Genomic DNA, 24,434 nt, shown 5'->3' on the forward strand with positions numbered 1-24,434 from the left:
AATAGAACTTTAGGTTATGCATATAACCTCGGTTCTATGAGTAATATGAGTGAGATGTTTCACCAGACGACTGTTCCTGCTTGAACGAGTGAGAAGAGGTGCTTATTTTGAATGAGGAACTGTACATCCGCCCTCCCTCTTATAGAGGGTGAGAGTGTCCCTGGCGTATGGACAGTAATTTCCAGCCAATCAGGGCTTGACGGATTGAGGAAAGTGCTTTTGAGGGCTACAGGGAGTGTGTATCCCATAGTTAGACATCTCACTCATATTACTTATAGAACCGGGGTCATATACATAACCTAAAGTTCTATTTCATAATATTTCGCAGTGTTCCAATGACGTCATAGGCCAGTGGTTCCCAAACTGGGGGGCGCGTGAAGTTGTGATGTTGGGGGGGAGGGGGGCCTTGCTGAACCTCTTTATTAATAAAGAGCTTTATGACATTCAAATAAGAATCTTCCACTGAAACTCTATGGAATAAAGCTCTGCTGGCCCTGGTAGCTATGAGGGGTGGGGGGTTGAAGGTAGAGGCTTAGATTCACTGGATATGTATGGGAAAACCACTGTTATGTTATAACTTAAGAAAAAGAGGCTCTCTATTGATCAAGAAAAAACATAAAGTTCATTTTGGCTTTTGTTATTCGAATTTTACACAAGTCTTAACACATACACACACACACACAATATATTCTTAACCACATTCACACCACTCCTTTATGAGTATCCCGACACATCAAGACAATTTGTATAGTTTTCAGCATTTTGCAGGGTAAGAATAAGTGTCCTCCATTGAAACTATGTAATAAAGCTCTGCTGACCCTGGTGTCTTGGGGGGGGGGTCATCCCACTTAAAACCTGTTTTTCTTGTATTTTGACGGTAGATGCTTAGATTTAGTAGATATTTTTGGGAAAACCACTTTCATTTGTCAGGATAACAGTATATCCAAAATATGGGGTTATAATGGTAGTCAATAGGACCAAACTCAAACAGTGTCACTACATTTTATATCTCCTCTTCTATATATCTTGCAAGAAAAGTGATCATGGAATCATGAACATGACAATAAAATAAAGTTCATACAATTAGGATTTAAACTGAATTAGATATTGAGAGTTTAAAACACTGAATAAGCAGAAAGTACACGTTTGGTACCCAAAGGTGCCCCGAGAGTTAAAAGTATGTGTTGGTGAAGCTTTGGTCACACACAGGTGCTGTAGAGCGTGACTTTGTGGCTGATCTCATCCAGCAGCAAACGAACAGCTTCCTCTAGCTGAGCCAGTTCTGCAGCTTTGGTCTTCAGGATCAGCTGATTGGACTCATAAGAACTCTCCAACTCTGGAAAACACAAACACGTGTCCCGGTCAGGGATAAGTTTTTCTCTACTTTTGGTTAGATTTTCTCTATGTGGAGAGTCTGAATCTTTAGTTTGGTACAGTTCTGTGGATGTAGGCCCATTATGTTGTGATGAAATGTTGTGCAGTTGTGTCGTTCACCTCCCAGTCTCTCCAGTTTGATGCTGGTCTGAACCAGTAACTCTTTGGCCTCCAGCTGCAGCTCGTCGGCTCGTCTTCTGGCCTGAAGAACCGCATCTCCTCGTTCCTCCACGTGCTCCTTTACCTGCCCAAATTTATCCTTCACGCCCTCCTCAAACTCCTACACACACACGCACGCGCACACACACACACACACACACACACACACACACACACACACACACACACACACACACACACACACACACACCACACACACACACACACACACACACACACCACACACACACACACACACAGAGAGAGAGAGAGAGAGAGTGGACCACATCACAGAGCGTTATACAAACCATTATAGAATCTGACTGAGGTCTCTCACAGCTATCAGAAGCTCCTGCGTTCCTTTGGTGTTGTTCTGGTCGCTGGATGGCGTCCATGGGGTGTTGATTTTTGCGCGTCTTTATTTTTCTTCCATTTTCAGCTTCCAATATTTGAAAATCTACACCACATAGGAAACTGAAATTTGGTATAGTAATACAGCTCTGCCTACTTTCTCAGAATGTAAAAAACATCTGCTATACATCCTATCTGGTGGACATGCCAGCCCCTTAAAATTGGAAAAAAGTTTTTCGGGGTTTGGGGCTGGAAAATGTTTGGGCCTTCAGTAAACAACTTTACATATGTCTCAGCTCAATCTGATTTGATCAGCTTTGAGCTATGAACACAAACTTTTCAAATCACTAATGATTAGTTAGATATATGCATTGGTTCTTGGGTGACAGTTTCTTGAAATCTGAAAAAATACTTTTTTTTTTTACTATATTCATTGGCCCATAACTGCAACTGAAAAAAACTTTGTTTTCATTTATAGTATCAATATTACTCTTTCATGGGATATAAACAATTTCTCTTTATGCAACTTCTTAATTTTTACTTTGGACCACCACTTCGGGTTATTTCACCACTCTCAAATATTGAAAATTCTTTACATAAGGTCATTGTAGCTTGCCTCTGTTTCTTATAATCATTTATTCTTTATTAATTTTTCATTATGTATATTCTGACAGAGTATATGAAGCTGTATTACTATACCAAATTTCAGTTTCCTATGTGATGTAGTTCCCGAGATATCGGAAGCTGAAAATGGAAGAAAAATAAAGACCCACGAAAATCAACACACCCCCCTCACTATATTGGCCATGTTCAAAAAGTGTTCAACTAATCAAACTAAAAACTTACAGTGTGCTTATTGAATAATCACTGAACAATTGGTAAAAAATTGTGAATTTTTTGAGAACAAAATGCATGGGTCAGTTGTGAAATTAAATTTTTTAAAATTTTTTCTTGTCATTAAAATGTTTGATAAAAATACTCCATTATTACTCTTTGAAGTCTATCCTAAAACACATGTTATGATGTAATTATTCTACCTGGCGACTTCAGCCTGCCTCAGCAGAACCTCGGCCTCTTTGATGTCCGCGGCGCTCTGGTTGAGGATGCTCTCCACGCTAGTTAGCGTAGCCACTTTGTCCCTGATCTCCTTGGTGAGCTCCTGTAGCTTTTCTGTGGAGGTGGGCATCTCTAGGGCCAGCACCTCGTTGGACACCGCCTCGATGACAGACACGTCAGCTTTGTCGTCTGCGCGATAAGAACCCAGAGAGGTGAAGAACGTCTCCACCAACAAAATGATTTGTATGTGATTTTCTTGCATTAAAATGTACATGTTTAGTGTATTTTTCTGTTTTGTGTGTTGTCCTCACTGGTGAGGAGGTCTCTGATCTCCCTGATGAGGTCACGGAGCTGCTCGTTGCTCTGCTCCACTCTCTCTCTGCTGCGGCTGGATTTGATCAGCACTTCCATGGCATTGGCCTTTGCATCATTTGCACGATTTTTGGCCTCCCAGACCTGAAAAATTTTAAATAAAGGACATTTTCACACACTTTTGAACTTGGGCTGTGTTTGAAATTGCACACTAATGTAATATACACCACAAATTCAATGAGTATATACTGTCTACTATATACTAATAGTTTGATAAGGATAATGATTGTTCCCACTGAAGTATACTTCCAAGTTTCCTAAGATGTATTTCGAACTTAGAACGACAAAAATCTGAAGCACACTGAGGCTAAATATCTCTATTCGCCATCTTTGAAAGTTCTAAAAGTATTTTTTTTTACATTTTCTTTTAATTTTAGAAAGATCACATTGTCATAACGCGTTACAGATAGTCAAATGCATATGCGACTCCATCAATGCGGCGTGGCATGGAGGCGATCAACCTGTGGCACTGCTCAGGCGTAATGGAAGCCCAGGTTGCTTTGATAGCAGGTCATCTGCATTGTTGGGTCTGGTGTCTCTCGCCTTCCTCTGGACAATAGCCCATAATTCTTTATGGGGTTCAGGTCAGGCCAGTTTACTGGTCAGCTAAGCACAGTAACACCATGGTCATTGAACCAGCTTTTGGGACCTTTGGCAGTGTGTGCAGGTGTCAAGTCCTGCTGGCAGGTCATTTGGTCATTCGGTGCCTTAAAGGGGACATATCATGCGAAATCCACTTTTTTAGGCCTTAAATGCATATTGTTGTATATTTAGAGTGTTTAGAAGTACAGAAAAGTTCAAATTAGTCTCTTCAGGTGCTCCATTGTTTTCTTTATATTCTGTTTTGGTCATATTTTTCAATCTGTTTCAATTTTTCGATTCTCTATTACGTTTTTTTGAACAATAACGTCACAGTATTTGCAGCGGAACTGCCAAATTAGGACATCGACTCCAGGTCCAACACTTCGAGCAATCCGCCATTTTTATTTCTCGCTTTTATTTTGTAGTCCAAGCTCAAGGATGCCAAAGTTACGAGAGGATATGTCAAAATGTTCGGTTGTTGGATGTAGTAACCCACACGCTTCATTACACCGTCTCCCAGCACTAGAACCTTTTCGAAGTGCCTGGTTGAGTTTTATTTTTCACGGAAATGTACCCACATCTGTGGGTAAGGTCATTTTTGTGTAAGCGAAGCACTTCAAGGATGACTGCTTCTGCAACCTCCGCCAGTATAAAGAAGGATTTGCCGAAAGACTTCGTCTGATTGAGGGGTCAATTCCTTCTATCTTTGGAGATGCGAACAGAGCACTTCGGTAAGCTGTAAATAACGCTAAAAAATGTGATAAGACGTCCCTGTCATTGTTTTGTTAGCATTAGCAGTTGCACCGTCTTCATATGTTAGCGCTGTGTGCTCATTTTAGATCCTTGATGATATGACCCACGTGATTTAAGTCTAAAGTTTTCATTAGTCATTTCATTTTGCCGTTTTTGTCTCCGAAAAGACTGTATTAAAATGCATTTCGTGACGATAGTTTGGCGCTAGCATTAGCTCGGTGCTTGCGTTAGCTCACTTGTTAGGGTTCTGCAGGTTCATCTTCATTTTCATCTCGCTCCGCCGGGTCAGACTCTGGCTCGAACATGTAAAGCTGGAGGGACAAGTCTTCCGTTGTTGACATTTTGTAAATAACATGTGAATAAACATTTTCTGCGCCACGAGACAATCGTATCTCTTCTATCAAACTACAAAAATGGCCGAACAGTTGGAGTTGAACGGAGTGTCACCTCTAAAACCTGGAGAGGGGCGGGGTATGAAATGTCTCATTTGCATTTAAAGAGGCCGCACCAAAACGAGTTGCTCTCAGAAGCACATCAGAAAAGGCCTGTGGAGCTATAATAATGAGGAATTCAGACGCAAGCATTGCAGTTCTGCTTTATATAGACCACAACTGTATGATTTATATGTAAAAAAGGAAGGACTTAAATGCATGATATGTCTCCTTTAAGCAAAAGTAAAATAAAATAAATATGGGAAGAAGATTAGCAAGTATAGTTATAGACTTTTAATATTAATATTCAATTAAAGGTGCAGTCTGCAACTCTTATAAAAGTGACTTTTTGTCATATTTGCTAAAGCTGTCACTATGTAAGGACAGGAATGTGTGAAAAAAACAGACTCATTGAGTCCCCTCTGCTGCTCCTACAGCCTTTTGCATATTGCCAGAATGCACAGCCACCGAGCAAAAAGAACCAATCAGAGCCAGGGTTGTGTTTGATGGGTTGTCTGACAGTTGTAGCTCACAGTCCCCGCCCCTTTCCCGGGGCTGGAGCATCAAATTTTTTTACAGTGTATGGTCTGGAGGAGTAGAAGATGGAATTAGCGACTTTTTCTGCTTGAAAGGTAATTACTGCTACTTGATTTACATTGATTTGTAAACAACACAGAACTCTGTGGTGCATGTGTTGTTTGTGTGCGTGCAGCAGCCTCCATGTGGGCTGCTGCACGCACACAAACAACGCATGCAAACCCTAAACTCTGCTGCGATCATTAGTTATCACCTTATATTGTGTTCAAGTGTTCTATTTTCTGTGAATTTTGTTTTAAATAATTTATTTGAGGTTGAAAAATGGGACTTTACACTTTACACTTTTAAGGCTTTAAGTTGTGACTTTTCATTTCTGCTGTCTCATGTCTCCTGCTCTCTTCTCGAGGTCAGCCACATGCTTCCCAAAACACATCTTATCCCTCAAGGCTAGACGCAAAGGCACCCTTTTGGTGAGAGACACACACACACTCACATAGTCACACATACACATCCATTTACACACATTCACATCATACACACACACACACCTATGCACATCTGACTATCACCCCCGATACCGGGAGCGCCATCTCCGAACGAACAGAACAAACTGACTTGACCTCCTCCCTGTTGCTTCTTTCTTATCTGTCGGGGGGTAGGACGGTTAAACGGTGTAGAAATGTGTGTGTGAAGAACTTTTTAAGCAGTCTTGCTTTTTCCTCTGCCCCGGAGCCTTTTGACCATCCTTGTTGTGGGCTGCCTTTCATTCTTACAGGATGGAAGCTTCTTTGTACTCTTTTCATTTAGTTTTATAATAAATCTTTTTTATATAAAATCATCATGCTTCGACTGGACTCCATCATTCAACGAGAACAATAAATCGTGTCTCCAAATGAGGTCAACCGCAAATTTTTATTGCTTTATTTTTTTTATTGACTTTGCTTGTTTCTTAGTTGTGTGCTGTCCATCAGATTAGGTGGAATGTATCTAGATGCAGGTGAGGCTGCTGCATCTGTGTGGGTCAGCATGTCATAGGGCCACGCCGGCTTTCACAACATCCACCGTCTTGTCAGGGTGGAATTCCATAAGATGCCCCAGGATTCTCCATCGGGCAGCCAGTACCTCAAAGCTGTTCTCAATCACCCGTTGGGCTCGTGAGCGCCGGGAGTTGTACACTTTCAGTGCATCATCAAGGTTGACTGAAAAAAAAAAAAGAAATATACACATTAACACAAATACTTTCAAACTATTTATTAATCACATTAAAATAAATTCTGTACCTGGGTAGGGCCGCATCTGGTTCACCTGGAGTGGAAATGCTGCATCTCAGAGGAAAACATGTGGGTCAGCAGTGTTGGTGCCAGGTAAGTTCACAGGTGGTAGTAGCTCAAGAGCCCCCTGTAAAAGTCTTGGACCATGTTGACTGTCCTTAAAAATTCCCCCATCACTCGCTTGACCATATGAGACAATGTCCACCATGGTGAAACGGTACTTTGCATCACAGATTGCCATCAACACAATCAAATGAGTTCCCTTATAATTAAAGTCGTCACTTTCTGCATCTGGTGGGGCTTTGATCTGCATGCTTCCTGTCAACACTTCCCAAATGGTAAGGGAAATTCCAGATCCTCCAAAACTCATGTGAAATGTTTACAAACTCACTGCCTTTGGGTGAGGAAACAAAATCTGTTTTGTGGGCTTTCCAGATGGCCTGGTAAACCTAACCTAAAACTGTTGTCAACTGCAACTTATAACTGGCAGCAACAATTTTCTGGCTCGCTCCAGAAGTGAGGATTCTCAGAGTAACAGCCAATCTCTCCTCTAGGCTGACCGGACTTTGATGGGTCCTTGCATGCAACAAAAATGGCTCAATCCGATGCAGCAGGTCGTCGAAGGGGTGCGTGAACATCAAAAAGTAGCTGAAGTGGATTTCTTCATCTACAGCCCATCCATCCATCCATTTTCATACCCGCTTATTCCCGTTTAACAGGGTTGCGGGGGTCTGCCAGTGCCAATCTCCGGCTCTCATAGGGCGCTGGGCGGGGGTACACCCTGGACAGGGCGCCAGTCCATCACAGGGCAACACAGACAACCATTCACTCTCTCATTCACTCCTATGGGCAATGTAGAGACTCCAATCAACCTTACAGTCACGTTTTTGGATTGTGGGAGGAAGCCGGAGTACCCGGAGGAAACCCACGCGGCACGGGGAGAACATGCAAACTCCACACAGAAAGGACCCAAGTCCACCCCAGGGCTTGAACCCAGGACCTTCTTGCTAACCACTATCGGTCTCATGAGCTGGCTGCACTCTCCATGCAGTTGCATGTAACGGGCGCACAAACCATCTTCTTTCACGATGGGGCTTTTGTCTGGTCAATAACCACAAACAATTCCTGCTCCCTCCTCTGTGCCTGACTTGCTGCTGCCATTGTTGAAGAAGACTGGTGCCCTGTCCAGGGTGTGCAACCGATGACAGCTCAAATGTGCAAACATGAGCCTTCACATATTAGGTTATGGTGAAGATCGGAGAAGTAATTTTTCTATTTCATAATGATTTTTTTTTCTATTAATAAAAATTTTGTCCTGGTTTTAAAATTCCTGGTTCTTAGAGGAAGACATTTTGTATCTCAGAAGCTTCTGGAGGGATGGAAGGAGAACCCCTTGTTGAATCGCTCTTAAAATCTGTTTTTAAATCGTTTCCACATAGATTTTTTCTTAGGTTGGCTTGCATCCTCTTGTTTTGGATATATTAGACTCTTTTCTTCTGACTTTTCTTGACTCAGTTGTTCCTCCAGAGATTTTTTCAGTTGATTGTGTGCTTCTTGAAGCTCTGCGATTTCTTTTTTCATGGACAAAATTATTGTTTTCTGCGATTCTTTGTCCTGCTGCATTTGTTCAACCTGCATGCTCCAAAACTGATAAACATCTTCTCGTAGGCTCTGGATCTCTTTGTGTAGAGATGCCATTACTGCGACATGGTTGTTACTGTCAGTAGCAGGCTGTGCTGCTTCACTACTAACGTTTACAGGAGACACAGCTGTTATCTCTGGAACACCGCTAACGTTTTCAGGAGACACAGCTGTTATCTCGGAAACACCGCTAATGTTTTCAGGAGACACAGTTGTTATCTCGGAAACACCGCTAATGTTTTCAGGAGAGACAGTTGTTATTTCGGAAACACCGCTAACGTTTTCAGGAGACACAGCTGTTATCTTTGAAACACCGCTAACGTTTTCGGGAGACACAGTTGTTATCTCGGAAACACCGCTAACGTTTTCAGGAGAGACAGTTGTTATTTCGGAAACACCGCTAATGTTTTCCGGAGACACAGCTGTTATCTCTGGAACACCGCTAATGTTTTCCGGAGACACAGCTGTTATCTCTGGAACACCGCTAATGTTTTCAGGAGACACAGCTGTTATCTCTGGAACACCGCTAATGTTTTCAGGAGACACAGCTGTTATCTCTGGAACACCGCTAATGTTTCAGGAGACACAGCTGTTATCTCTGGAACACCGACTAATGTTTCAGGAGACACGGTTGTTATCTCTGGAACACCGCTAATGTTTTCAGGAGACACAGCTGTTATCTCTGGAACACCGACTTAATGTTTTCAGGAGACACAGCTGTTATCTCTGGAACACCGCTAATGTTTTCAGGAGACACAGCTGTTATCTCTGGAACACCGTATGTTTTCAGGAGACACGGGTTATTTCGGAGAAACACTGCTAATGTTTTCAGGAGACACGGTTGTTATCTCTGGAACCACCGCTAACGTTTTAAGGAGACACAGTTATTTCGGAAAACTACTGCTAATGTTTTCAGGAGACACGGTTGTTATCTCTGGAACACCGCTAACGTTTTCAGGAGACACAGTTATTTCGGAAACACTGCTAATGTTTTCAGGCGGGACACGGTTGTTATCTCTGGAACACCGCTAATGTTTCAGAAGACACAGCTGTTATCTCTGAAATAATGGAGGGGGCAGATGTTATACGCTTTACTTCTTTCTGCTCCTTTTCAATCAACTTTTTTTTCCTTTTTTCACAAAAGAAATAAACAAACAAAAACAAAAAAGAAAAAGACAAAAGACAAAAACAAGACTAACTAGTTGTTCACTATAAGCAAAATCTGTGATCACAGGAATCTCTGAATACCTCGTTTCTAAACTCTTCCATATTTTTACTCACAGACTGAAAGCGAGGATGTTGAAGAGCATGGTAATCGGGTTTGTTATATCAGAAAAAGCCATTTTTGCATGCAACTTGTTACTTCTTTGTACCTCGTTGTTGCTCTTGGTTAAAGACGTGTGTCGTGTTCATATGCTACCTCTTCTTTTTATCTTGGCAAAAAAGAGGCTCGAAGGCAGGGTTCCATTGATGGCGTCATAGAGGCGGTGTGGTTGGACCGCGAGGGAGATAGAAACTAATCACCGGTAAAAACTCCAGAAAACAATCACCAGGAATAAAACATTAACTCCCTGGTAAAGATAGTAGCTCTAACAACTGGTAAAACGATAAAACTGGCGATATTACAGCCTGTGCAGCTGGTATGGGGACACATATACTCCGCTCTGGGTCCTAGTGCCTGCTGGTCGGTGAGCCTGTTCTGTTTACCGAGCCATACGTGTCAAGTATCCCGTTTTGGTTCGGGAAACTCCCGCATTTTACCCCTCTTTCCTGCCATCTTCCGTATTAGCATTTCCCGTAAATATCCCGTATTTTAATGTAATAAATGAAAGATGCCTCACTAAACTGAACGCCGTCACTAGCCTCGCGAGAACTGCCTTGTGAAATGGCCTGGCTTGGTGGCAGTTCTCGCGAGATTAGTGCTGACAGCGGCAACAAACCCGGAAGCAACTCAGAAGAGAGATGAATGAATGAAGACGTTCTGGCGAAAAAAAACAAAGAACTGGTGTAAATATGTTGTGAAATGTGACAGAGAGTTTATCTTCCCAAAGAGCATCAGGATGTGACACAGTTACACGTTCTGTTAGATTAATAACTAGATTTTAACGTCTACTACAGCGGAAGTCACCATGAAAAATCAGCCAATCACAAGCTCCACAAATATGCACTGCTTTATAAAGTGTTAAAGAATATAAAGTCTATAATAAATGTGTCTATAATAAGTCATTAGTGAATACCAGAGAACCACATGAGTGAGCATGAGAAATTATAATAAAATATATAATGAAAATGAAATGTTAATGTCTAACTTAAAGACAAACAATGTGAAATTAATAATAAATATGCAATGTGTTGACTTGTATATAAACTGTAAGTATATTTAATAAACACATGTGCTTCATATACACGTTTATGTTTTTATTTAGTCTGATAGGGCTGGGCGATATATCGAGACTCAAGATGTATCAAGTTTTCTATTTTGGCGATATAGAAAACTATATTATTTCATATATATATATCTTATGTATCAAAATACTAGTTTTAGGAGTCGCTGGTTTTACTTCTCAGAACATGTAAAGCTCAGTTAGATGATTAATGAGTGCACATATTGTGCAGCTGTTTGCTAATAAATGTTCCTGTGTAGCATTTAGCATCAGCAAATTTAACCCAAAATTGTCTTTCTGGTCAGACTTTTTTCGATAAAATTATCTAGATTTATATTGTATATCACCATTTTGAGAAAATATATTGAGATATGAGTTTTGGTCCATATTGCCCAGCCCTAGTAGGAATGTTCACAGCATTTTAATGTTAATAAAGGTCGACCTACCAGACTCTAATCACATAATTGTATTTAGTAAGTGGTTGACAAGTGGGTATTTTAGATTTATTGTACACTTGTCTTAAAATATGTCCATCCACTCTTTTCATTATATCCATGTCTTTTAAGGCTTTTATTAAATAGTGTCGGCTGTAGTCCGGGCAGCCGCCATCTTGGAATATGTCGTCACCAGCGCGTCAGCGCCGCAAGTCGCACAAGCGCAGAATGACTCAAATAACTGTAAAGAGTCTTTATATTAGTCTATTTTCTTTTTAAAGTGGTGTTTTTTTTGTGGCTTTAGACTCCAATTACATTTATGTATATAATATGTTACCAACAATATAAACAGGTTCATAATAAAACTATTTTCATAGTTTCTGTTTCCACTGTATCCATAATAATAATATGGATACAGTGGAACTAAAACATTATCTTGTGAAATCTGTGACCTGTTGACCTGCACAACTCAAAGAATCAGAATCGAGAATCATTATTTATTGGCAGAAATGCTTTTAAACACTTGCTGTACATTCAGCTGACATAAAAATCTTGTTTTCAAATATGTAGAATAATTGTGAATTTAGCAGTAGCAGTAGTGTAGTTTTAATATTTTAGTTCATTTTTTGCAGACACCTTTTTGTCCGTCAAATGTATTTAAAAGAAACTGAAATTAAAGGGAGAATTATATTTAACTGTCGAACCTTGTCATAATTTTATTTATTTATATATTTTTTTAAATTGGAAAAAAAAAATGTTTGGTCTCGGCTTGTCTCGGTCTTGGTCTTGACTCGGTCTCGGCTCCTGAAAGTCTTGGTCTTGTCTTGGTCTCAGTGCATTCTGGTCTCGGATAGTGTGGTCTTGAACACAACACTAGTCTGCAGACACCTGAGGGTCTGCACGCACACTCGACTCAAGGTTTCGCCACGTCCTGGTCCTTGTTCAGGAGAGTGTCTGATTTTACATGCTGGATATTTCTACTGTCCTGACTGATAACGAACTCTGCCTTGCGGGCTGGTATTGGCTCGATAAGCATGCCTGCAATACGGGAGTTGCCATATCCCATAGTGAGACATCTCACAAAAATATTATGAAATAGAACTTTAGGTTATGCATATAACCTCGGTTCTATGAGTAATATGAGTAAGATGTTTCACCAGACGACTGTTCCTGCTTGAACGAGTGAGAAGAGGTGCTTATTTTAAATGAGGAACTGTACATCCGCCCTCCCTCTTATAGAGGGTGAGAGCGTCCCTGGCGTATGGACAGTTCTTTCCAGCCAATCAGGGCTTGACGGATTGAGGAAAGTGCTTTTGAGGGCTACAGGGAGTGTGTATCCCATAGTGAGACATCTCACTCATATTACTCATAGAACCGGGATTATATACATAACCTAAAGTTCTATTTCATAATATTTCGCAGTGTTCCAATGACGTCATAGGCCAGTGGTTCCCAAACTGGGGGGCGCGTGAAGTTGTGATGTTGGGGGGGGGGGGCCCTTGCTGAACCTCTTTATTAATAAAGAGCTTTATGACATTCAAATAAGAATCTTCCACTGAAACTCTATGGAATAAAAGCTCTGCTGGCCCTGGTAGCTATGAGGGGTGGGGGGTTGAAGGTAGAGGCTTAGATTCACTGGATATGTATGGGAAAACCACTGTTATGTTATAACTTAAGAAAAAGAGGCTCTCTATTGATCAAGAAAAAACACAAAGTTCATTTTGGCTTTTGTTATTCGAATTTTACACACGTCTTAACACACATACACACACACACACACACACAATATATTCTTAACCACATTCACACCACTCCTTTATGAGTATCCCGACACATCAAGACAATTTGTATAGTTTTCAGCATTTTTATTGCCATGCATTTGCAGGGTAAGAATAAGTGTCCTCCATTGAAACTATGTAATAAAGCTCTGCTGACCCTGGTGTCTTGGGGGGGGGGGTTCATCCCACTTAAAACCTGTTTCCTTGTATTTTGACGGTAGATGCTTAGATTTAGTAGATATTCTTGGGAAACCACTTTCATTTGTCAGGATAACAGTATATCCAAAATATGGGGTTATAATGGTAGTCAATAGGACCAAACTCAAACAGTGTCACTACATTTTATATCTCCTCTTCTATATATCTTGCAAGAAAAGTGATCATGGAATCATGAACATGACAATAAAATAAAGTTCATACAATTAGGATTTAAACTGAATTAGATATTGAGAGTTTAAAACACTGAAAAAGCAGAAAGTACACGTTTGGTACCCAAAGGTGCCCCGAGAGTTAAAAGTATGTGTTGGTGAAGCTTTGGTCACACACAGGTGCTGTAGAGCGTGACTTTGTGGCTGATCTCATCCAGCAGCAAACGAACAGCTTCCTCTAGCTGAGCCAGTTCTGCAGCTTTGGTCTCCAGGATCAGCTGATTGGACTCATAAGAACTCTCCAACTCTGGAAAACACAAACACGTGTCCCGGTCAGGGATAAGTTTTTCTCTACTTTTGGTTAGATTATTCTCTATGTGGAGAGTCTGAATCTTTAGTTTGGTACAGTTCTGTGGATGTAGGCCCATTATGTTGTGATGAAATGTTGTGCAGTTGTGTCGTTCACCTCCCAGTCTCTCCAGTTTGATGCTGGTCTGAACCAGTAACTCTTTGGCCTCCAGCTGCAGCTCGTCGGCTCGTCTTCTGGCCTGAAGAACCGCATCTCCTCGTTCCTCCACGTGCTCCTTTACCTGCTCAAATTTATCCTTCACGCCCTCCTCAAACTCCTACACACGCACGCACGCACGCACGCACGCACGCACGCACGCACGCACGCACGCACGCACGCACGCACGCACGCACGCACGCACGCACGCACGCACGCACACACACACACACACACACACACACACACACACACACACACACACACACACACACACACACACACACACACACACACACACACACACACACACACACACACACACACACACACACACACACACACACACACACACACACACACACACACAGAGAGAGAGAGAGAGTGGACCACGTGGTGGTCTCTTGGTGTTGTTCTGGGCGAGCTGGATGGCGTCCATGGGGTGTTGATTTTTGCGCGTCTTTATTTTTCTTCCATTTTCAGCTTCCAATATTTGAAAATCTACACCACATAGGAAACTGAAATTTGGTGTAGTAATACAGCTCTGCCTACTTTCTCAGAATGTATAAAAACATCTGCTATACATCCTATCTGGTGGACATGCCAGTCCCTTAAAATTGGAAAAAAGTTTTTCGGGGTTTGGGGCTGGAAAATGTTTGGGCCTTCAGTAAACAACTTTACATATGTCTCAGCTCAATCTGATTTGATCAGCTTTGAGCTATGAACACAAACTTTTCAAATCACTAATGATTAGTTAGATATATGCATTGGTTCTTGGGTGACAGTTTCTTGAAATCTGAAAAAATACTTTTTTTTTTTTACTATATTCATTGGCCCATAACTGCAACTGAAAAAAATCTGATCTTTGTTTTCATTTATAGTATCAATATTACTCTTTCATGGATATAAACAATTTCTCTTTATGCAACTTCTTAATTTTTACTTTGGACCACCACTTCGGGTTATTTCACCACTCTCAAATATTGAAAATTCTTTACATAAGGTCATTGTAGCTTGCCTCTGTTTCTTATAATCATTTATTCTTTATTAATTTTTCATTATGTATATTCTGACAGAGTATATGAAGCTGTATTACTATACCAAATTTCAGTTTCCTATGTGATTTAGTTCCCGAGATATCGGAAGCTGAAAATGGAAGAAAAATAAAGACCCACGAAAATCAACACATACCCCCCTCACTATATTGGCCATGTCTCAAAAAGTGTCCAACTAATCAAACTAAAAACTTACAGTGTGCTTATTGAATAATCACTGAACAATTGGTAAAAAATTGTGAATTTTTTGAGAACAAAATGCATGGGTCAGTTGTGAAATTACATTTTTTTTAAATTTTTTCTTGTCATTAAAATGTTTGATAAAAATACTCCATTATTACTCTTTGAAGTCTATCCTAAAACACATGTTATGATGTAATTATTCTACCTGGCGACTTCAGCCTGCCTCAGCAGAACCTCGGCCTCTTTGATGTCCGCGGCGCTCTGGTTGAGGATGCTCTCCACGCTAGTTAGCGTAGCCACTTTGTCCCTGATCTCCTTGGTGAGCTCCTGTAGCTTTTCTGTGGAGGTGGGCATCTCTAGGGCCAGCACCTCGTTGGACACCGCCTCGATGACAGACACGTCAGCTTTGTCGTCTGCGCGATAAGAACCCAGAGAGGTGAGAGAACGTCTCCACCAACAAAATGATTTGTATGTGATTTTCTTGCATTAAAATGTACATGTTTAGTGTATTTTTCTGTTTTGTGTGTTGTCCTCACTGGTGAGGAGGTCTCTGATCTCCCTGATGAGGTCACGGAGCTGCTCGTTGCTCTGCTCCACTCTCTCTCTGCTGCGGTTGGATTTGATCAGCACTTCCATGGCATTCGCCTTTGCATCATTTGCACGATTTTTGGCCTCCCAGACCTGAAAAATTTTAAATAAAGGATATTTTCACACACTTTTGAACTTGGGCTGTGTTTGAAATTGCACACTAATGTAATATACACCACAAATTCAATGAGTATATACTGTCTACTATATACTAATAGTTTGATAAGGATAATGATTGTTCCCACTGAAGTATACTTCCAAGTTTCCTAAGATGTATTTCGAACTTAGAACGACAAAAATCTGAAGCACACTGAGGCTAAATATCTCTATTCGCCATCTTTGAAAGTTCTAAAAGTATTTTTTTTTACATTTTCTTTTAATTTTAGAAAGATCACATTGTCATAACGCGTTACAGATAGTCAAATGCATATGCGACTGCATCAATGCGGCATGGCATGGAGGCGATCAACCTGTGGCACTGCTCAGGCGTAATGGAAGCCCAGGTTGCTTTGATAGCAGGTCATCTGCATTGTTGGGTCTGGTGTCTCTCGCCTTCCTCTGGACAATAGCCCATAGATTCTTTATGGGGTTCAGGTCAGGCCAGTTTACTGGTCAGCTAAGCACAGTAACACCATGGTCATTGAACCAGCTTTTGGGACCTTTGGCAGTGTGTGCAGGTGTCAAGTCCTGCTGGCAGGTCATTTGGTCATTCGGTGCCTTAAAGGGGACATATCATGCGAAATCCACTTTTTTAGCCCTTAAATGCATATTGTTGTATATTTAGAGTGTTTAGAAGTACAGAAAAGTTCAAATTAGTCTCTTCAGGTGCTCCATTGTTATCTTTATATTCTGTTTTGGTCATATTTTTCAATCTGTTTCGATTTTTCGATTCTCTATTATGTTTTTTGAACAATAACGTCACAGTATTTGCAGCGGAACTGCCAAATTAGGACATCGACTCCAGGTCCAACACTTCGAGCAATCCGCCATTTTTATTTCTAGCTTTTATTTTGTAGTCCAAGCTCAAGGATGCCAAAGTTACGAGAGGATATGTCAAAATGTTCAGTTGTTGGATGTAGTAACCCACACGCTTCATTACACCGTCTCCCAGCACTAGAACCTTTTCGAAGTGCCTGGTTGAGTTTTATTTTTCACGGAAATGTACCCACATCTGTGGGTAAGGTCATTTTTGTGTAAGCGAAGCACTTCAAGGATGACTGCTTCTGCAACCTCCGCCAGTATAAAGAAGGATTTGCCGAAAGACTTCGTCTGATTGAGGGGTCAATTCCTTCTATCTTTGGAGATGACGAACAGAGCACTTCGGTAAGCTGTAAATAACGCTAAAAAATGTGATAAGACGTCCCTGTCATTGTTTTGTTAGCATTAGCAGTTGCACCGTCTTCATATGTTAGCGCTGTGTGCTCATTTTAGATCCTTGATGATATGACCCACGTGATTTAAGTCTAAAGTTTTCATTAGTCATTTCATTTTGCCGTTTTTGTCTCCGAAAAGACTGTATTAAAATGCATTTCGTGACGATAGTTTGGCGCTAGCATTAGCTCGGTGCTTGCGTTAGCTCACTTGTTAGGGTTCTGCAGGTTCATCTTCATTTTCATCTCGCTCCGCCGGGTCAGACTCTGGCTCGAACATGTAAAGCTGGAGGGACAAGTCTTCCGTTGTTGACATTTTGTAAATAACATGTGAATAAACATTTTCTGCGCCACGAGACAATCGTATCTCTTCTATCAAACTACAAAAATGGCCGAACAGTGTGGAGTTGAACGGAGTGTCACCTCTAAAACCTGGAGAGCGGGCGGGGTATGAAATGTCTCATTTGCATTTAAAGAGGCCGCACCAAAACGAGTTGCTCTCAGAAGCACATCAGAAAAGGCCTGTGGAGCTATAATAATGAGGAATTCAGACGCAAGCATTGCAGTTCTGCTTTATATAGACCACAACTGTATGATTTATATGTAAAAAGGAAGGACTTAAATGCATGATATGTCTCCTTTAAGCAAAAGTAAAATAAAATAAATATGGGCAGAAGATTAGCAAGTATAGTTATAGACTTTTAATATTAATATTCAATTAAAGGTGCAGTCTGCAACTCTTATAAAAGTGACTTTTTGTCATATTTGCTAAAGCTGTCACTATGTAAGGACAGGTTTGTGTGAAAAAAACAGACTCATTGAGTCCCCTCTGCTGATCCTACAGCCTTTTGCATATTGCCAGAATGCACAGCCACCGAGCAAAAAGAACCAATCAGAGCCAGGGTTGTGTTTGATGGGTTGTCTGACAGTTGTAGCTCACAGTCCCCGCCCCTTTCCCGGGGCTGGAGCATCAAATTTTTTTACAGTATATGGTCTGGAGGAGTAGAAGATGGAATTAGCGACTTTTTCTGCTTGAAAGGTAATTACTGCTACTTGATTTACATTGATTTGTAAACAACACAGAACTCTGTGGTGCATGTGTTGTTTGTGTGCGTGCAGCAGCCTCCATGTGGGCTGCTGCACGCACACAAACAACGCATGCAAACCCTAAACTCTGCTGCGATCATTAGTTATCACCTTATATTGTGTTCAAGTGTTCTATTTTCTGTGAATTTTGTTTTAAATAATTTATTTGAGGTTGAAAAATGGGACTTTACACTTTACACTTTTAAGGCTTTAAGTTGTGACTTTTCATTTCTGCTGTCTCATGTCTCCTGCTCTCTTCTCGAGGTCAGCCACATGCTTCCCAAAACACATCTTATCCCTCAAGGCTAGACGCAAAGGCACCCTTTTGGTGAGAGACACACACACACTCACATAGTCACACATACACATCCATTTACACACATTCACATCATACACACACACACACCTATGCACATCTGACTATCACCCCCGATACCGGGAGCGCCATCTCCGAACGAACAGAACAAACTGACTTGACCTCCTCCCTGTTGCTTCTTTCTTATCTGTCGGGGGGTAGGACGGTTAAACGGTGTAGAAATGTGTGTGTGAAGAACTTTTTAAGCAGTCTTGCTTTTTCCTCTGCCCCGGAGCCTTTTGACCATCCTTGTTGTGGGCTGCCTTTCATTCTTACAGGATGGAAGCTTCTTTGTACTCTTTTCATTTAGTTTTATAATAAATCTTTTTTATATAAAATCATCATGCTTCGACTGGAGTCCATCATTCAATGAGAACAATAAATCGTGTCTCCAAATGAGGTCAACCGCAAATTTTTATTGCTTTATTTTTTTATTGACTTTGCTTGTTTCTTAGTTGTGTGCTGTCCATCAGATTAGGTGGAATGTATCTAGATTCAGGTGAGGCTGCTGCATCTGTGTGGGTCAGCATGTCATAGGGCCACGCCGGCTTTCACAACATCCACCGTCTTGTCAGGGTGGAATTCCATAAGAAGCCCCAGGATTCTCCATCGGGCAGCCAGTACCTCAAAGCTGTTCTCAATCACCCGTTGGGCTCGTGAGCGCCGGGAGTTGTACACTTTCAGTGCATCATCAAGGTTGACTGAAAAAAAAAAAAGAAATATACACATTAACACAAATACTTTCAAACTATTTATTAATCACATTAAAATAAATTCTGTACCTGGGTAGGGCCGCATCTGGTTCACCTGGAGTGGAAATGCTGCATCTCAGAGGAAAACATGTGGGTCAGCAGTGTTGGTGCCAGGTAAGTTCACAGGTGGTAGTAGCTCAAGAGCCCCCTGTAAAAGTCTTGAACCATGTTGACTGTCCTTAAAAATTCCCCCATCACTCGCTTGACCATATGAGACAATGTCCACCATGGTGAAACGGTACTTTGCATCACAGATTGCCATCAACACAATCAAATGAGTTCCCTTATAATTAAAGTCGTCACTTTCTGCATCTGGTGGGGCTTTGATCTGCATGCTTCCTGTCAACACTTCCCAAATGGTAAGGGAAATTCCAGATCCTCCAAAACTCATGTGAAATGTTTACAAACTCACTGCCTTTGGGTGAGGAAACAAAATCTGTTTTGTGGGCTTTCCAGATGGCCTGGTAAACCTAACCTAAAACTGTTGTCAACTGCAACTTATAACTGGCAGCAACAATTTTCTGGCTCGCTCCAGAAGTGAGGATTCTCAGAGTAACAGCCAATCTCTCCTCTAGGCTGACCGGACTTTGATGGGTCCTTGCATGCAACAAAAATGGCTCAATCCGATGCAGCAGGTCGTCGAAGGGGTGCGTGAACATCAAAAAGTAGCTGAAGTGGATTTCTTCATCTACAGCCCATCCATCCATCCATTTTCATACCCGCTTATTCCCGTTTAACAGGGTCGCGGGGGTCTGCCAGTGCCAATCTCCGGCTCTCATAGGGTGCTGGGCGGGGGTACACCCTGGACAGGGCGCCAGTCCATCACAGGGCAACACAGACAACCATTCACTCTCTCATTCACTCCTATGGGCAATGTAGAGACTCCAATCAACCTTACAGTCACGTTTTTGGATTGTGGGAGGAAGCCGGAGTACCCGGAGGAAACCCACGCGGCACGGGGAGAACATGCAAACTCCACACAGAAAGGACCCAAGTCCACCCCAGGGCTTGAACCCAGGACCTTCTTGCTAACCACTATCGGTCTCATGAGCTGGCTGCACTCTCCATGCAGTTGCATGTAACGGGCGCACAAACCATCTTCTTTTACGATGGGGCTTTTGTCTGGTCAATAACCGCTGCTGCCATTGTTGAAGAAGACTGGTGCCCTGTCCAGGGTGTGCAACCGATGACAGCTCAAATGTGCAAACATGAGCCTTCACATATTAGGTTATGGTGAAGATCGGAGAAGTAATTTTTCTATTTCATAATGATTTTTTTTTTCTATTAATAAAAATTTTGTCCTGGTTTTAAAATTCCTGGTTCTTAGAGGAAGACATTTTGTATCTCAGAAGCTTCTGGAGGGATGGAAGGAGAACCCCTTGTTGAATCGCTCTTAAAATCTGTTTTTAAATCGTTTCCACATAAATTTTTTCTTAGGTTGGCTTGCATCCTCTTGTTTTGGATATATTAGACTCTTTTCTTGACTCAGTTGTTCCTCCAGAGATTTTTTCAGTTGATTGTGTGCTTCTTGAAGCTCTGCGATTTCTTTTTTCATGGACAAAATTATTGTTTTCTGCGATTCTTTGTCCTGCTGCATTTGTTCAACGTGCATGCTCCAAAACTGATAAACATCTTCTCGTAGGCTCTGGATCTCTTTGTGTAGAGATGCCATTACTGCGACATGGTTGTTACTGTCAGTAGCAGGCTGTGCTGCTTCACTACTAACGTTTACAGGAGACACAGCTGTTATCTCTGGAACACCGCTAATGTTTTCAGGAGACACAGCTGTTATCTCGGAAACACCGCTAATGTTTTCAGGAGACACAGTTGTTATCTCGGAAACACCGCTAATGTTTTCAGGAGAGACAGTTGTTATTTCGGAAACACCGCTAACGTTTTCAGGAGACACAGCTGTTATCTTTGAAACACCGCTAACGTTTTCGGGAGAGACAGTTGTTATTTCGGAAACACCGCTAACGTTTTCAGGAGAGACAGTTGTTATTTCGGAAACACCGCTAATGTTTTCCGGAGACACAGTTGTTATCTCGGAAACACCGCTAATGTTTTCCGGAGACACAGCTGTTATCTCTGGAACACCGCTAATGTTTTCAGGAGACACGGTTGTTATCTCTGGAACACCGCTAATGTTTTCAGGAGACGCGGTTGTTATCTCTGGAACACCGCTAATGTTTTCAGGAGACACGGTTGTTATCTCTGGAACACCGCTAATGTTTTCAGGAGACACAGCTGTTATCTCTGGAACACCGCTAATGTTTTCAGGAGACACAGCTGTTATCTCTGGAACACCGCTAATGTTTTCAGGAGACACGGTTGTTATCTCTGGAACACCGCTAATGTTTTCAGGAGACACGGTTGTTATCTCTGGAACACCGCTAACGTTTTCAGGAGACACAGTTATTTCGGAAACACTGCTAATGTTTTCAGGAGACACGGTTGTTATCTCTGGAACACCGCTAACGTTTTCAGGAGACACAGTTATTTCGGAAACACTGCTAATGTTTTCAGGAGACACGGTTGTTATCTCTGGAACACCGCTAACGTTTTCAGGAGACACAGTTATTTCGGAAACACTGCTAATGTTTTCAGGAGACACGGTTGTTATCTCTGGAACACCGCTAACGTTTTCAGGAGACACAGTTATTTCGGAAACACTGCTAATGTTTTCAGGAGACACAGCTGTTATCTCTGGAACACCGCTAATGTTTTCAGGAGACACGGTTATTTCGGAAACACTGCTAATGTTTTCAGGAGACACGGTTGTTATCTCTGGAACACCGCTAACGTTTTCAGGAGACACAGTTATTTCGGAAACACTGCTAATGTTTTCAGGAGACACGGTTGTTATCTCTGGAACACCGCTAATGTTTTCAGAAGACACAGCTGTTATCTCTGAAATAATGGAGGGGGCAGATGTTATACGCTTTACTTCTTTCTGCTCCTTTTCAATCAACTTTTTTTTTCTTTTTTCACAAAAGAAATAAACAAAACAAAAACAAAAAAGAAAAAGAAAAAAGACAAAAACAAGACTAACTAGTTGTTCACTATGAGCAAAATCTGTGATCACAGAATCTCTGAATACCTCGTCTCTAAACTCTTCCATATTTTTACTCACAGACTGAAAGCCGAGGATGTTGAAGAGCATGGTAATCGGGTTTGTTATATCAGAAAAAGCCATTTTTGCATGCAACTTGTTACTTCTTTGTACCTTGTTGTTGCTCTTGGTTAAAGACGTGTGTCGTGTTCATATGCTACCTCTTCTTTTTATCTTGGCAAAAAGGAGGCTCGAAGGCAGGGTTCCATTGATGGCGTCATAGAGGCGGTGTGGTTGGACCGCGGAGCGCGAGGGAGATAGAAACTAATCACCGGTAAAAACTCCAGAAAACAATCACCAGGAATAAATATTGACTCCCTGGTAAAGATAGTAGCTCTAACAACTGGTAAAACGATAAACTGGCGATATTACAGCCTGTGCAGCGGTATGGGGACACATATACTCCGCCTCTGGGTCCTAGTGCCTGCTGGTCGGTGGAGCCTGTTCTGTTTACCGAGCCATACGTGTCAAGTATCCCGTTTTGGCCGGGAAACTCCCGCATTTTACCCCTCTTTCCTGCCATCTTCCCGTATTAGCATTTCCCGTAAATATCCCGTATTTTAATGTAATAAATGAAAGATGCCTCACTAAACTGAACGCCGTCACTAGCCTCGCGAGAACTGCCTTGTGAAATGGCCTGGCTTGGTGGCAGTTCTCGCGAGATTAGTGCTGACAGCGGCAACAAACCCGGAAGCAACTCAGAAGAGAGATGAATGAATAAAGACGTTCTGGCGAGAAAAAAAACAAAGAACTGGTGTAAATATGTTGTGAAATGTGACAGAGAGTTTATCTTCCCAAAGAGCATCAGGATGCAACACAGTTACACGTTCTGTTAGATTAATAACTAGATTTTAACGTCTACTACAGCGGAAGTCACCATGAAAAATCAGCCAATCACAAGCTCCACAAATATGCACTGCTTTATAAAGTGTTAAAGAATATAAAGTCTATAATAAATGTGTCTATAATAAGTCATTAGTGAATACCAGAGAACCACATGAGTGAGCATGAGAAATTATAATAAAATATATAATGAAAATGAAATGTTAATGTCTAACTTAAAGACAAACAATGTGAAATTAATAATAAATATGCAATGTGTTGACTTGTATATAAACTGTAAGTATATTTAATAAACACATGTGCTTCATATACACGTTTATGTTTTTATTTAGTCTGATAGGGCTGGGCGATATATCGAGATTCAAGATGTATCAAGTTTTCTATTTTGGCGATATAGAAAACTATATTATTTCATATATATATCTTATGTATCAAAATACTAGTTTTAGGAGTCGCTGGTTTTACTTCTCAGAACATGTAAAGCTCAGTTAGATGATTAATGAGTGCACATATTGTGCAGCTGTTTGCTAATAAATGTTCCTGTGTAGCATTTAGCATCAGCAAATTTAACCCAAAATTGTCTTTCTGGTCAGACTTTTTTCGATAAAATTATCTAGATTTATATTGTATATCACCATTTTGAGAAAATATATTGAGATATGAGTTTTGGTCCATATTGCCCAGCCCTAGTAGGAATGTTCACAGCATTTTAATGTTAATAAAGGTCGACCTACCAGACTCTAATCACATAATTGTATTTAGTAAGTGGTTGACAAGTGGGTATTTTAGATTTATTGTACACTTGTCTTAAAATATGTCCATCCACTCTTTTCATTATATCCATGTCTTTTAAGGCTTTTATTAAATAGTGTCGGCTGTAGTCCGGGCAGCCGCCATCTTGGAATATGTCGTCACCAGCGCGTCAGCGCCGCAAGTCGCACAAGCACAGAATGACTCAAATAACTGTAAAGAGATCTTATATTAGTCTATTTTCTTTTTAAAGTGGTGTTTTTTTTTGTGGCTTTAGACTCCAATTACATTTATGTATATAATATGTTACCCCCAATATAAACAGGTTCATAATATAACTATTT

At 41.2% G+C, this 24,434-nt stretch overlaps 2 protein-coding genes and 1 long non-coding RNA gene across 8 annotated transcripts; all 3 read right to left on the reverse strand.

Moving 5' to 3' along the window:
• Nucleotides 1-663: 663 nt before the first annotated feature.
• LOC114465377 (laminin subunit beta-1-like) lies at nt 664-6,205 on the reverse strand. Its single transcript, XM_028450359.1, has 6 exons — nt 6,194-6,205; nt 3,252-3,396; nt 2,922-3,129; nt 1,842-2,007; nt 1,495-1,654; nt 664-1,336 (listed from the first exon to the last, which is right to left on the reverse strand). Exons 1-6 carry the CDS (start codon nt 6,203-6,205, stop codon nt 1,200-1,202), a joined length of 828 nt encoding a protein of 275 aa, XP_028306160.1. The 3' UTR covers nt 664-1,199.
• A 303-nt stretch (nt 6,206-6,508) lies between these two features.
• On the reverse strand, nt 6,509-10,222 carry LOC114464374 (uncharacterized). Of its 2 annotated transcripts, XR_003674190.1 has the most exons (3): nt 9,901-10,222; nt 6,896-7,013; nt 6,509-6,814 (listed from the first exon to the last, which is right to left on the reverse strand). It is a non-coding gene; the product is annotated as an uncharacterized LOC114464374 (long non-coding RNA). The 2 variants fall into 2 exon arrangements; XR_003674189.1 differs by lacking the exon at nt 9,901-10,222 and having other exon boundaries at nt 6,896-7,656.
• Nucleotides 10,223-13,388: 3,166 nt separating this feature from the next.
• Nucleotides 13,389-22,855, reverse strand: LOC114465169 (laminin subunit beta-1-like). 5 transcript variants are annotated; one of them, XR_003674286.1, is made up of 5 exons: nt 22,519-22,855; nt 15,771-15,915; nt 15,440-15,647; nt 13,958-14,117; nt 13,389-13,798 (listed from the first exon to the last, which is right to left on the reverse strand). XR_003674286.1 is itself a non-coding variant. In XM_028449996.1 (4 exons), the coding sequence occupies exons 1-4, from the start codon at nt 22,579-22,581 to the stop codon at nt 14,459-14,461; spliced, it is 447 nt and encodes a 148-aa protein (XP_028305797.1). In that variant the 5' UTR covers nt 22,582-22,855; the 3' UTR covers nt 14,263-14,458. The 5 variants fall into 5 exon arrangements, 4 of the variants coding, with proteins under 4 accessions (XP_028305797.1, XP_028305798.1, XP_028305799.1 ...); XM_028449996.1 differs by lacking the exons at nt 13,389-13,798; nt 13,958-14,117 and adding an exon at nt 14,263-14,489; XM_028449997.1 differs by lacking the exons at nt 13,389-13,798; nt 13,958-14,117 and adding an exon at nt 14,263-14,497.
• Nucleotides 22,856-24,434: the final 1,579 nt, after the last annotated feature.

This window comes from Gouania willdenowi, chromosome 6 (genome assembly GCF_900634775.1).
Source record: "Gouania willdenowi chromosome 6, fGouWil2.1, whole genome shotgun sequence".
Classification (NCBI taxonomy): Eukaryota; Metazoa; Chordata; class Actinopteri; order Blenniiformes; family Gobiesocidae; genus Gouania; species Gouania willdenowi.